At 48.0% G+C, this 12,327-nt stretch overlaps 1 protein-coding gene across 1 annotated transcript in view; it reads left to right on the top strand.

Annotated features, from left to right (window-relative positions):
• Positions 1-12,327, top strand: part of PHF2 (PHD finger protein 2) — a 166,701-nt gene that overhangs the window by 126,655 nt on the left and 27,719 nt on the right. Inside the window, exons 11-17 of the mRNA XM_006901937.1 lie at positions 905-994; positions 1,200-1,556; positions 2,777-2,896; positions 3,400-3,518; positions 5,384-5,562; positions 5,678-5,748; positions 6,885-7,048. Of these exons, the coding sequence (XP_006901999.1) occupies positions 905-994; positions 1,200-1,556; positions 2,777-2,896; positions 3,400-3,518; positions 5,384-5,562; positions 5,678-5,748; positions 6,885-7,048 (1,100 nt within the window). The remainder of the gene's footprint in view (positions 1-904; positions 995-1,199; positions 1,557-2,776; positions 2,897-3,399; positions 3,519-5,383; positions 5,563-5,677; positions 5,749-6,884; positions 7,049-12,327) is intronic.

Here is a 12,327-nt window from a genome sequence, read left to right as displayed (position 1 = left end):
AGCCATTCCAATAAGTGAGGAATGTGTGGTTGCATGTGGTGCTGTGGGACAGGTGGCAAAGACCCCTTTGCACCAGGAATCCATCAGTCTTTCCACTGGATCTGGGTTTCCTTGACCAGCAGCGGCTCAGGATTTATGCCCGCCCTTTGAGTGGGGAACACCATCCAGTGAAGTACCTGGCTGCCCTTCTGGGTTTGTGGAGTGTGAAGCAATTCTCTATGACCATTGTGACTGCAGCCACCATTTCTATTCAGGTCCCAAGGTCTGGAATGGCCCAGGTGTCCTACCATCTGATCTTGGCCACGTAACTTGGTGGGGTGAGCTCATGCCCAGGAAGAAGAGGGCTGGCTTCTGTTGCACAGTTTTCTGAGGAGCTCTGTGAGCTTTGGACACCCCTGGTCTAGGTTTCTCACCATATAGAATGAAGAGCACAGTTGCTCCTTCTTGTGGGAAACAGTGTCTAGCTGAGAGGACCAGGTGCAGTGAGCTCCACATGAGGCAGTCCAGCCCCTGCTGGCAGTTGGGATAAGGACACTTTCCATTGAGGAGACAGGAAGGCCATACTGTCTTCAACCAAGGTCTCCATTGTGTCTTGAGCTTGCCTGGACTTTGGCTACATGTAGCCCAGCAAGGCCAGACCCTGCCAAGGCCCTGAAATACAGGCCTTGGGCTGGTTCTCAGGACTGCACCTGTGTGGCCTGGCTGCTTACTGGATCTCTGGGCTCCATTTTCACATCTGGATGGTGAGAAGAGTGCTTGCTTCAGGCCTGTTTAAGAATTAGCATGCTCTGTGAGGGCTTTCCTGAGCCACTGCTTCAGTGGACACCTGGGTCTGGAGTCATAGGTCCCCATGGGAGGGCAAGGGGTGGTCTGGCAGGGACTCACTGTGACAGCTATGTTCTAGGCTTTGGCAGAACATGAGGATGAGCTCCCAGAGCACTTCAAGCCTTCACAGCTCATCAAAGACCTTGCCAAAGAGATCAGACTCAGTGAGGTAGGGCCCTTCCCAGTTGTGTGCCTGGGTGTGGGAGGAGGGGGTCTGGTTGCCTGTCCCAGTGTGACCAGCTCAGAACAGCCTCATGCCCCTGGATGGGGTCTCCTGAGTGCAGTGGTGGGATACTGTAGGGGTGGATGGATCTGTGCCTGGCACCAGGCAGAGGAGGTGGGAAGGGAGAGGCTGACTTCTTCCCATACCCTAGAATGCCTCCAAAGCCACCCAACCAGAAGTAAACGCTGTGATATCTTCTGATGAGGTCTGTGACATGGATAAAGGGAAGGAAGAGCCACTGTCTCCCATTGAGACCACTCCATCTCAGTCCCTTCTTGAAAAAGGGTTCAAAAAAAAGACTCCCAAAACTGTGAAGATGCCCAAGCCATCCAAAATCTCCAAGCCCTCAAAAATCCCTAAGCCCCCCAAAACACTGAGGATTGACAGCAGCAAGAAGAAGGGGAAGAAGTGCAAAGAGACAGGGTCCCCCACAATCCCCAATCTGGACCTGCTGGAGGCACACACCAAGGAGGCACTGACGAAGATTGAGACACCCAAGAAGGGCAAGGTGAGTGCCCCTGGCTAAGAAGGAGGTGGGCAGCCCACTGGAGCAAGCTGTGGGCTGAGGGCCTTTGGGAGATGTGGGGGCAGTGCTTGGGGCTCTGTACACAACTGGATGAAAGCCGGCATGGGGCAGCCCATTCTGGCCTCAGCAGGCTTCAGGGCAATGGGTACTGAAAAGAGTGATCTCATTACAAAGTGACCTACCAGGGTTGAGGTTGATGGAGGAGGGTGTGCGGGTAATGGTCTTCTGGGAGGGACGACTCAGTTTGGGGAGAAATAGCATGTCTGTGCAGGACCCTTGGGGCTGAGCTAATGGAGACGGGTGAGGAAGAGGAGAGGAAGGCCAGCTCCTACTGGGGGCTGGCTGGCACCCTGTCTCACAGGGAGGTCTGCAGTATGCACAGAACTCCCAGTTTCTTCAGCCTTAGGGACAGGGCATGGTGAGTGAGAGAGGGGTAGTCTGCAGCCTTGAGGTGAGTAGTACAGCTGAGGACACTACAGTCACTGGGGCCAGGACTGGCTTAAGGTGTGATGGGGTCAGTACTCTGTGGTCTGGAGTCATGGAGGTCAGGCTTGGACTATGGGGTGATTTGGGTCAGTACTTTGTGAATCTGGAGTTATAAGGGTCAGGACTGCAGTATGGGGTAATGGTGGGGAGGATTCTGTTGGAAGATGGGGTCAGAACTCAAGTGGGTAATTAGGTTCAGAACTCTGGGGTGTGGGGTGAGGAGGTCAGGAATCTGGTGTGTGGAGTGATGGTGATCAGGACTGAATGGGTCAGGATTCTGGAGTGTGGGTGAGGGGAGTCAAGACTCTGGGGTGTAGGGTAATGGAGATCAGGACTTGAGGGTGTGAGGTGATGTGGGTCACTCTAGCTATAGGCAGTGCGGTCAGCACTCTGGAATGTGGATGATGGAAGTCCGGGCTCTGGGGTGTAGGTTAATGGAGGTTAGGACTCTGGGGTGTGAGTTGATGGCGGTCAGCTCTCTGAATGATGAAGGTTAGAACTCTCAGATGTTGAGTGATGGGTCAGGTCTCTGGGCTGATGGGGATCAGGACTCTGGAGTGTGGGGTGACAGGAAGTGTGGGTGATGGGCTCAGGATTTAGGTGTAAGGTGATGAGGTCAAGAGTCTGGGGTGTGGGGTGGTAGAGTCAGGACTTGGGCTAGATTGAGCAAACCATATGTCTGTCCACTACTGTATGATGGCTTTTCTGTTCTCTAGGCTGCAAAGAATGTTCTTAATGTGCCCAGCAAGGATGTGGCTAATAAGCAAAACAGCATGGACAGGTTGGAAATCCGAGAGCAAACCAAGAGCAAGTCGGAGGCCAAGTGGAAGTATAAGGTGGCGTGTGTGTGTGAGTGTGTGCTCATGTGCAGATGTGTGGGGAAAACAGGCATGTGTGGCATGGTGTGTACGGCCTGCATGTCAATGCCACACACACATAATGTGGTCTCTGTGTGTGTGCTGGGGCCAGGCAAGTCCAGGCCTCTATCCTCAGTGACTACTTGTCAGATGGTCAGCAGGAACTCATTAGGGCATTCACATGTCGTATGTGCCGCTTTCTATAAGTCAGTGGCACCTGTCTTGTGACTCATGGAGTGCTGAACAGTGGGCCCTGACTCATGGTGGGCACCAGGCTGTGGATGTCTGGTAGATGTGAGGACCACTTCTGAAGTGTGCTTTCCTGCAGCTCCATGTAGATCCGTGGGGTGGACCCTTGGTCTGGACTCTGCCCAGTCCTGGCCTCAAGCTGTGCCTCTTCTGGTGGTTTTCTGAGCTGCTGCTCAGGCCCCAACCCCTGCTGCTGTGTGCGACTCAGTAACATTCATGGTCTTGTCTTTCAGAACAGCAAACCAGACTCCTTGCTGAAAATGGAGGAAGAGCAGAAACTGGAGAAGTCGCCTCCGGTGGGAAACAAAGACAACAAGTTCTCATTCTCCTTTTCTAATAAGAAATTATTGGGGTATGTAAATGTGTGTGCTGAAATGTAGTAAGAAATTCCTGTTGTGCATAAATGCATGTGCCCACCACATAGCACACCTGTGCTCACACCACTCACACGAATCCTCCACACTTGTGCAAATCATCCCTCACGTACATACCACCATCACTCTATGTATGCACAGCATATACATGCCTGTGATGCCTGTCACACTCCACACCATCCATGGAAACACTGCGGACACATCACACGTACCTGTTTACCACACACACATGCCTCGCACACTTCACACACCTGCCACAGGCACCTGAACACCCTCACCTAGATCCCACTCACCGACAATCCTTCTCCCCACCCCCTAGTCGCATCTTGGTATATATATCTGTGGAGCCCCCAGCTGGACCCAATTCACGAGTCAAGGACACTCCTGGAGGAGGCCCTTTACTTCATCTTGGACACAGAGATTGGACCTATGTAGCTCTGTGCTCACAGTGTGGGCGTGAACATGAATACACTGAGGGGACCCTGGGCAGAGAGGGGCAAGCATGGGTAAAGTTCTCCTATACTTGAGAGAACACTGGTCAGGGTGGAGGGAGTCCTGTGCTGGTGAAGAGGGGTGATGACAGTGGTGGGCACTGTGGAGGCCACAGTCTGACCCGTCTAGGAGCCCAGAAGGCTTTCTGAGAGAAGGTGGTAAAGCACTGAGAGTCAGGATGTGGGGTCAGCTGGCAAAGGGGAATGTGTGCCAGCTTGGGCTGGTGGGTACTCAGCCTGTAGGGACCTATGCTTGGTTGAGGGGCTAGAAGCTCAGCAGAGCTGGGGAAGCCACTAGTAGCCTTAGAGCATGAGGGGTTATTGAAGGCTGACAAGTGGTAGACCGAGCATCTGTAGGGTGAGCACAGGTTCTCATTTGTTAAAAAGTCTAGTTCCACTATCAGACAGGGATGCAGAACTGCTGACCCGGCTGAGCAGTCATCAAGCCACTGGGCCAGTGGGTGGCCTGCATGTCACAGACAGCAGGGATCAGCCGTGTTGTAGGACTAGGTGCCAGCCCCTTTCTGTAGTGGATGCGGATGGGTTTTTCAGTGTCCTCATCTGTAAGATGGGAGGGGCAATATGTCCTAGATAGTGATGAAAAGTGTGCCTCACTCACCTGCACAGCCTCAGCAGTTAGCTGTCCCAGTACCCTGATTCACAGTCGTACACCTGCTACTGGATGTTGCTGGATCTCAGAGTCTAGATCCTGGCAAGCCTGTAAACTGTGTCAGCTGCATCTTGTGCTGCAGAAATGTGTTTGTAGCCATGAATGTATATTTGTCTCTCATGTAGCACAGCCCCGCTTGCCCCTGCTCGTCAACATTGGAGGCAACCAGCCTGGCACTCTCAGACTGTGCTCTGAATTTCTGCTTGTTCAGAATGGGAGCTGCACCCATTTGAAATTCCAGATGCTTCTGGGGGACCTTCTACCTATTGAAAAGTCAGCCTCTCTACTAAGGAGTTGCTCTTGGGCTGCTGATGAGCACCGGAGGGGCTTGAGTGACCCTGGTTCCTGATGACCCTACTCCTTGCTAGGGAGTGCCATCCCCACTGTGGCCCAGCATTTGTTTTCCCACAAAAGCCAGGCAGAAAAACTCACACATATTGCACTGGTTCTGTTTGGTCTGGGAGCCCTTGCTCAGGCTCTGGGCCTGCACAAGTAGTCTCTGCCAGCAGTGTGTCCTATCCTCTCCTGGGTGGAAGCATTAGAGAGAGGCCCTAAGGGAGGGGTTCCAGTCCTGCCCTGCTTCTCTATGACTGCCCCCTGCCCTGAGGGTTGGTTGAGCCAGGTCAGGTGGGGTCACTAGCTTGGACACTAGCCTGACTTCTGATGACCTTTGCTGTCCCAGCTCCAAGGGCTTCAAGCCTCAGACGAGCCCCAGTGTTTTCGGGGCCCTGCAGAACCTGAAGGAGGACAAGTCCAAGCCTGTGCGGGACGAGTATGAATATGTGTCAGACGATGGGGAGCTCAAGATTGATGAGTTTCCTATCAGGAGGAAGAGGAGCACTTCTAAGAGGGACTTATCCTGTGAGTGTGCCCAGCCCTGGGGCCTGGGATTCTAGGCCAGGTGTGGCTGCATCAGCTAGAACACCCTGTGTTCTCTTCAGCAGCACCACTAGGTTTCTGTTTGCTCTTATTTCAGTTTTATTGGATAAGAAAGAAATGCTTCATGCACCCATTAAGAAGCCAAAACTCGACTCAGTGTTTTACAAGGTGAGTTCTTGCCCAGTTGTGTGTGTGGCCCTGTTGGGAGCAGACCCTCAGGCATTGTTCCCCATCTTTCTCAGGCTTATGGCCTCAGCCTGTTGAGGGTCTATGATTGGGTGTTCTGTGGATGGAGGAGGAGAGGGTGTCCTCTTTCTTGCTCATCTGTCAGTGGGAAGGGCTGTGGCACCTAGATTTGAGATGTGGTCCACAAGCCTGTATCTTTACAGATTGTGACCATCATGGTCCTTGGTGTACCAGTGATGGGTGGGCACCTGTGGAGCAGCACTGTAAGTCTGTGTCTCACCCTGGAGGCTCCTGAGAGGCCATCCTGTTATTGTGACACAGAGGGGCCACAGTAGAGATGATGAATGCAGCACAAACTCACACCCACAGGATGGGGGTGAGAGGGAAGCCCTGCGTTAGAGGAATAGGGGACAGCTTTTAACAATTTCTACTTGGAGGCCAGGATAAAGATATCCTTCACTTGGTGGGAGTTGCACTTCCTGGGGAGCTCTGAGGAAAGTTTCCCAGCAGGATCACTGCAGTGTTCTAGAACGGATGTTAAGTTCTAGGAGGTGACTGTCTAGAAGGTGATTATCAAATGAGGGTCCCTAGAACTTGGAGCTCTTCAGGGACTTTTGAGGACCCTGCTTGTTCCTCAATTGCCCCAGGAGATTTTCTTGTTTTAAATGCTGGGACTGTGCACCTCATGCATGACATTTTAGAACAATGCCCAACAGATTTCAGTGGAGCTTCTAGACGAAGTCAAGTGGACTTGGAAGACAGGCCTCAGATTCTAAAAAGCAGCCTAGGAAAACACAGGGTTCATGGGGATGGGCGAGGTTGGGCCAATAGGCTAGCAGTTAACAGCAGCAAACAATGTAAGTGTGAGAGTGTTTTGAATCCAGGATTCTTCTACCATGAGCAATAAAGGTATCTTGGCCTTCACTATGGCTGCATCTGTCTGTCCTGGCCTCGTCTGCTGGTCACCCTGCTGGACTACTAGCTTAGTCAGCATAGGCTGAATGACTAATACCATCTTCTCCATGAAGGGACTGAGTCTCTCCCCTGCCTAAAACCCCTCCTGTGAGTTGGCTCTGTCTCTTACCTGGTTGGTTGGTCCTTTTTTGTGGCCTCTGCAGGCGAGTGATGACTCCTCTGATGAGGATTCTCTGCACATTGACACGGATGCCAAGCCCAGCCGTAACCTAAAATCCAAGAAGGAGAGTGGGAACTCAGCAGTGGGCATCCTGGACCTACTGCAGGCCAGTGAGGAGGTTGGTGCGCTCGAGTACAACCCTAACAGGTAAACCTCTGTGACTTCCCATGACTAGGCCACACTGGGCACCCAGGCAGAGATGGCTCATGGGCTCAGGAGGGCTTGAGTGTGGAGAGAAGGGTACACTGAGGGCAGGCCATGGTCTACTGGGCACCTGTGGAGCCATGGAGTTTTCTGCCAGTTGGGCTCTGGGGAGATGGCCAAACATCAAGCCTAGATTCATTACTATCAAGTTTATTCCAACTCATAGCACCTTTTCATTGGATTTCTGTGCCATTAAATCTTAATGAGAGGTGACTGCCTGTCTTTCTTTTATGGAGCAGCTGGAAGATCTGAACTGCCAACCTTTTAATTAGCAAAGAAACATATGAGCCACCACTTTCCAAGTGCCTTTAGAATAGCATGAGGAACATCCCACTCTAGTTCTAGGCTAAGGGTGTCTGTGGTGGAATGTTGGCCTCAGTGACTCTGCAGGGTCCAGGGCTCCTAGGGTTGCTTCTCTGCAGAAGCCTCACTCTACTGCAAACAAGATGGAGCCTTCACCTTAGGAAGGTCCTTGATCGCCACTGTGATTGGGGGGCATTTGGGACCAAGCCAGACTGTAATTTGAAAACTCACTGTGGCTCTCAAAGAGTCCTTCTGTTTTACTCTTAAGCACAAGGCTTGGAGTAAAAGTAAAAGGGCTTAAAAACCAGCAGTTGTGACAAGATATGACTGCAAAACCAGAAGTAAGTCAGAGGTAGGAGATGGCAGCATAAATGGGATTCAGACTCCTCATGGCTGGGACATGGATTTGTCATAGGTTGCATTAACAGAGGCAGCATGCTCAGTACAGGGAGATGCATCATCCTCTGCTACATCATGCATTCATCTGACCATTAGTGGACTGTACTGCCCAACTCTGGCCTGATCGTGGCATGGGACCCAGGGGATGGCATCCTGTTTGATTTGAAACACTTGAACTTGGACTGATCAGGACAGCACAGCAACTGATGCATTTGCATGGAGGCTCTGTGGTTCTAGTGTGGAAGAGAATTCAAGGTGGCTGTGGATGGGACTCAGGCTGTGCCCAGCCCTAATCATCTGATAAGAGAGAATTGAATTAATCCTGTTTGGGCTTTGTTTATTTATCTCATGATGATGCCTCCATTAAATTCCCTCCAAATCACAGGCTTTCAGTTTTGTTTTAAGCATTGAGACTTTTTACTTCAAGTGTAAACCTTATCAGGATTTCCACATGTTCTTAAGCCAAATAGCAAGAAGAGGAGGTATTCAAGACACTAGCCCTGAAGCAGCATGTATGAGGAGGAACACCCTATGACAGACACACATTCCTACCACTTAGCTGGGAAGTCTGAGGCTCAGAGAGGTTGTGTGTCCTGCCTAAGGTCACAGTAGGCTAGAAAGTGGAAGAGCCAGACCCATAATCTCCCTCTTCTGTGCACCATCTCTGTCACCTCCAATGATTCCAAGAGAGCCATTCCCTGAATATGTGTGCAGTGAGAACGGAGTGCTGTCTCCCTGTCATTGGGTCCTGGGGGTGGGATAGGAGGATGGAGTGTTTTCAGGAGGTGGTGGTGGTGGCTATGTGTCATCACCTATCATAGTGACTCTGTGAATGACAGATCTGAGCCCTGTCCTATAGTGTGTCATCCCCATTGTTATGTGTCATTGTGTCAATCTGTCTTTTTTATATTGAGATTTTAATGAACATTTACAGAGACTTTGGATTTCCATCCATTCATTGTTGCACATTTTCCTCCATGCCCACCCCTCCCCCAGTTTGCTTTTCTCTTTGAAAAGAAAAAAAGAAAAAATCTTTCATTGTTATAGACCCCACCGCCAGTCCACTTTATTATGCAGGTCTTATTCTGGACTCTTGTTATGCAAATAATACCTAATTGTATATTCCTTTTAAACAGTTCTCTCCCCCTTCTGTTCTTCATTTCCCCCCAACCCCAATGTCAGTCCCGTCTTACAACAGTGGCATTGTGCAATATTTCTCCTTTTGTGACTGAGATATTTCACTCAGCACAATGTCCTCCAGGGTCACCATTTAGTATAATATTTCATGAATTCCTTGTTTTCCAGTGTATCATAGTATTCCATTGTGTGAATATACCAGAGCTTCTCTATCCATTTGTTTGTTGATGGGCACTTGGGTTGTTTCCAACTCTTTGCTATTGTGAACAAAACCACAATGAACATAGATGTACATATATCTACTTGGGTGGCAGTTCTGGTTTCTTTCTTTTTTTTTCCCTGAAAACAAGTTTTATTTAAATAAGTTTAAATACATTACATAACATTAAAACTGTAAAGGATGGTGGGGGGAGAACCAGTTGTTCTTTCACAGGGCATTGGGCTGCTGTTGCTATCAAGCTGCAAGCTCTACAGCTAGCTAGGACTGATACGTCAGCTTGTTCCCTTGTCAAAAGTTTAACTCTGAAGTTTACCTCACATCCTGGTGTTTTCTGGGACAGACAAGGCTTCAGGATTATGTCTGGTCAGAAAGAACTAAGACCTTGGTGGGAGATAGATGTCCCATCTCACTCCTATGCTCTGCCTGCTTTGCTGGGCTGAAGACACCAATAATCTTTCTTTTGTTACCACAGCTCCTTCTAGTGGTACAGCAGCCTTACCCCATCCTCTTCTCAGCTCCATCTAGGGGTGCTCAGGTGCTGGGTTGACCTTCTTTTGGAGTAGGGGCATTTTGGTCTAGACATAGCCATCTACGATCTTGGGGATCTGAGTTGGCCTGAAACATCACGTTATTGCTTTGTTTCAGGCGGGGCACTGTCAGGTGTCTACTGCTTGACCTCCATTTAAATGAGGGCCTTCCAGACTAGACAGCATGGCTCTTTTCAGTTTATTGTATGAAAGTGTTACACTAGTCCAAGTTAAAAGTGGACCCTAAATGGTTACATTATACAATCTGTGAAGTTTTAAAGTTGTGACAAGGGACAGAAGGGAAATTTTCTACTCCTTGCAAGGAAATCCTCACTTAAGTTTCAGTGAGCCACAAGCACTTAAAACCCATGAACCTTCAGCTGGTCATCCTTAGCCAGTCCAATCTCTACAAGGAACTGGCATATGTTCTTGTGTTGGTCACCCTGTAGCTGAATTACTTCTCCATATTCTGGATGCTCAATTACAGTACCATTGCAGGCAAACTTCTTCTTAAACGCCTTCACTAGTTTCTTTTTATTGTAATCATCAGCGATTCCTTGGACAGTTGTAAGGGTCTTCCTGCCGTTGTTTCTCTGTTGAATTTTTATATGGATATAATCCTCAGTCCCACATCACCCTTACTTGCATCAGCAAAGGGGTTGAAAGAGTGGAGGTTCTGGATAGCAGACATACGATACGATTCCTTTTCCTCGGTGGAAATGGCCTGCGGAAGGCGGTGGCGGGAGAAGGCGGGCAGTGGGGACAGAGCGTCGGGAAGCGAGGGGGCTTGAGGGGGAGGCAGCTGAGTCCTCGGCAGTGGCTCAGTGATTGGGTAGTTCTGGTTTCTTTAGAGTATATTCCCAGTAGTGGAATGGCTGGGTCAAATTATATTTCTATTTGCAACTTTTTGAGAAAGCGCCATACTGCCTTCCATAGTAGTTGCACCATTTTACACTCCTACCAACAGTGAATAAAGGTTCTAGTTTCTCCACAACCTCACTAGCATTTGTTGTTTGCCGCTTTGATGAATTTTGCTATTGTTACTGGGGTGAGATGATATATCCTATTTGTTTTGATTTGCATCTCTTAGAGCTAGGGATTTTGAACATTTCTTCATGTGTTTGTTTGCCATCTGAATATCTTCTTTGGTGAAATGTCTGTTCATATCCTGTGCCCATTTTTCAAGTGGGTAATTTATCTTGTTGTGGTGCTCGAGTATTCTATAAATCCTAGATATAAGTCCCTTATCAGACATGTCATTTCCAAATATTCCCAGTCTGTGGCTTCTCTTTTCACTATGTTGAAGAAGTTTTTGGATGTGCATAGGGATTTGATTCTTAGATGGTCCCATTCGTCTATTTTATCCTCTCCTGGTTGTAGGTTTTTCGGGATACTTGGAAGACTGTTCATGTTGTGGATTAGGGCTTCTAGAGTTCTTCCAAGCTTTTTGGTAATGAAGTTTATAGTCCTTGGTTTTAGTCCTAGGTCCTTGATCCACTTTGAGTTGGTTTTTGTGTATGGGGTTATGTGTGGGTCGTCTTTGAGTTTTCTGCACATAGTTTTCCTCTTTTACTAACACTATTTGTTAAAAAGACTGTCGTTTCCCCACTTAAGTAATTTCATCTCCTTGTCAAAAATCAGGTAGATGGGCTGATTTCTGGGTTCTCAGTTGTATTCCATTGATCTGTGTGTCTATTGTACTAGTACCATGCTATCTTGACCACTATGGCAGTGTAGTAGGATTTGACATCAGGGAGTGAGATGTTTTCTACCTTGTTTCTTTTTTAAGGAGTGCTTTGTTTATTGCCTCTTTCCATTCCAAAGGAAATTGGAGATTGCCTTTTCCGTCTCATTAAAGAATGGAATTGTATTTGTATTAGGATTGCATTGCCTTTGGTAGTTTTGCCATTTTCACAATATTGAGTCTTCTTATCCAAGAGTAAGGTATGGTCTTTCATTTCTCTAGGTGTATTTTTGTTTCTTGTAGTACTGCTTTGTAATTTTCTTTGAAGAGGTTTTTCTGTTTTTACTTAGAATTAGTCCCTAGAATTTAATCTTGTGATTAGTTATTGTAATGACTATAGTTTTTCTTAGCTCCAGTTTTGTATTCTCTTTGTCACTGTAGAGAAATCCAATTGATTTTTGTATGTTGGTCTTGTATCCTGTCACTTTGCTGAATTGGTCAACTATAGGTCCAGTAGTTTTCTTGCTGAGTTAGAGTTTTTGAAATATACTATCTTATCATCTGCATATAGAGAGAATTTTACCTTTTCGTTGCCAATTTGGATACCTCTTATTTCCTTCTCTTGTCTTATTGCTTATCACTAAGACTTCCAATATAATATTGAATAGAACAGGTGATAGTGAGCATCCTTATTTAGTTCCTATTCTCAAAGAGAATGGCTTTAATCTCTCTCCATTGAGAACAATGTTGGCTCTTGGGTTTGCATATATACTTTTTACTATGTTGAGGAAATTTCCCTCTATTCCTATTTTGTTGACTGTTTTAATCAGGAAAGGATGTTGGATTTTCTCAAAGGCCTTTTCTGCATCAATTGATAGTATCATGTAGTTTTTGTTCTTTGCTTTGTTAATGTGATGAATTACATTGATTGTTTTTCTTATGTTGAACCATC

This window comes from Elephantulus edwardii, unplaced genomic scaffold, assembly GCF_000299155.1.
Source record: "Elephantulus edwardii isolate Elephantulus edwardi_28Jun2011 unplaced genomic scaffold, EleEdw1.0 scaffold00352, whole genome shotgun sequence".
Classification (NCBI taxonomy): Eukaryota; Metazoa; Chordata; class Mammalia; order Macroscelidea; family Macroscelididae; genus Elephantulus; species Elephantulus edwardii.
The sequence above is the reverse complement of the archived record's forward strand: the minus strand, read 5'-3'. Positions and strand labels throughout refer to the sequence as shown.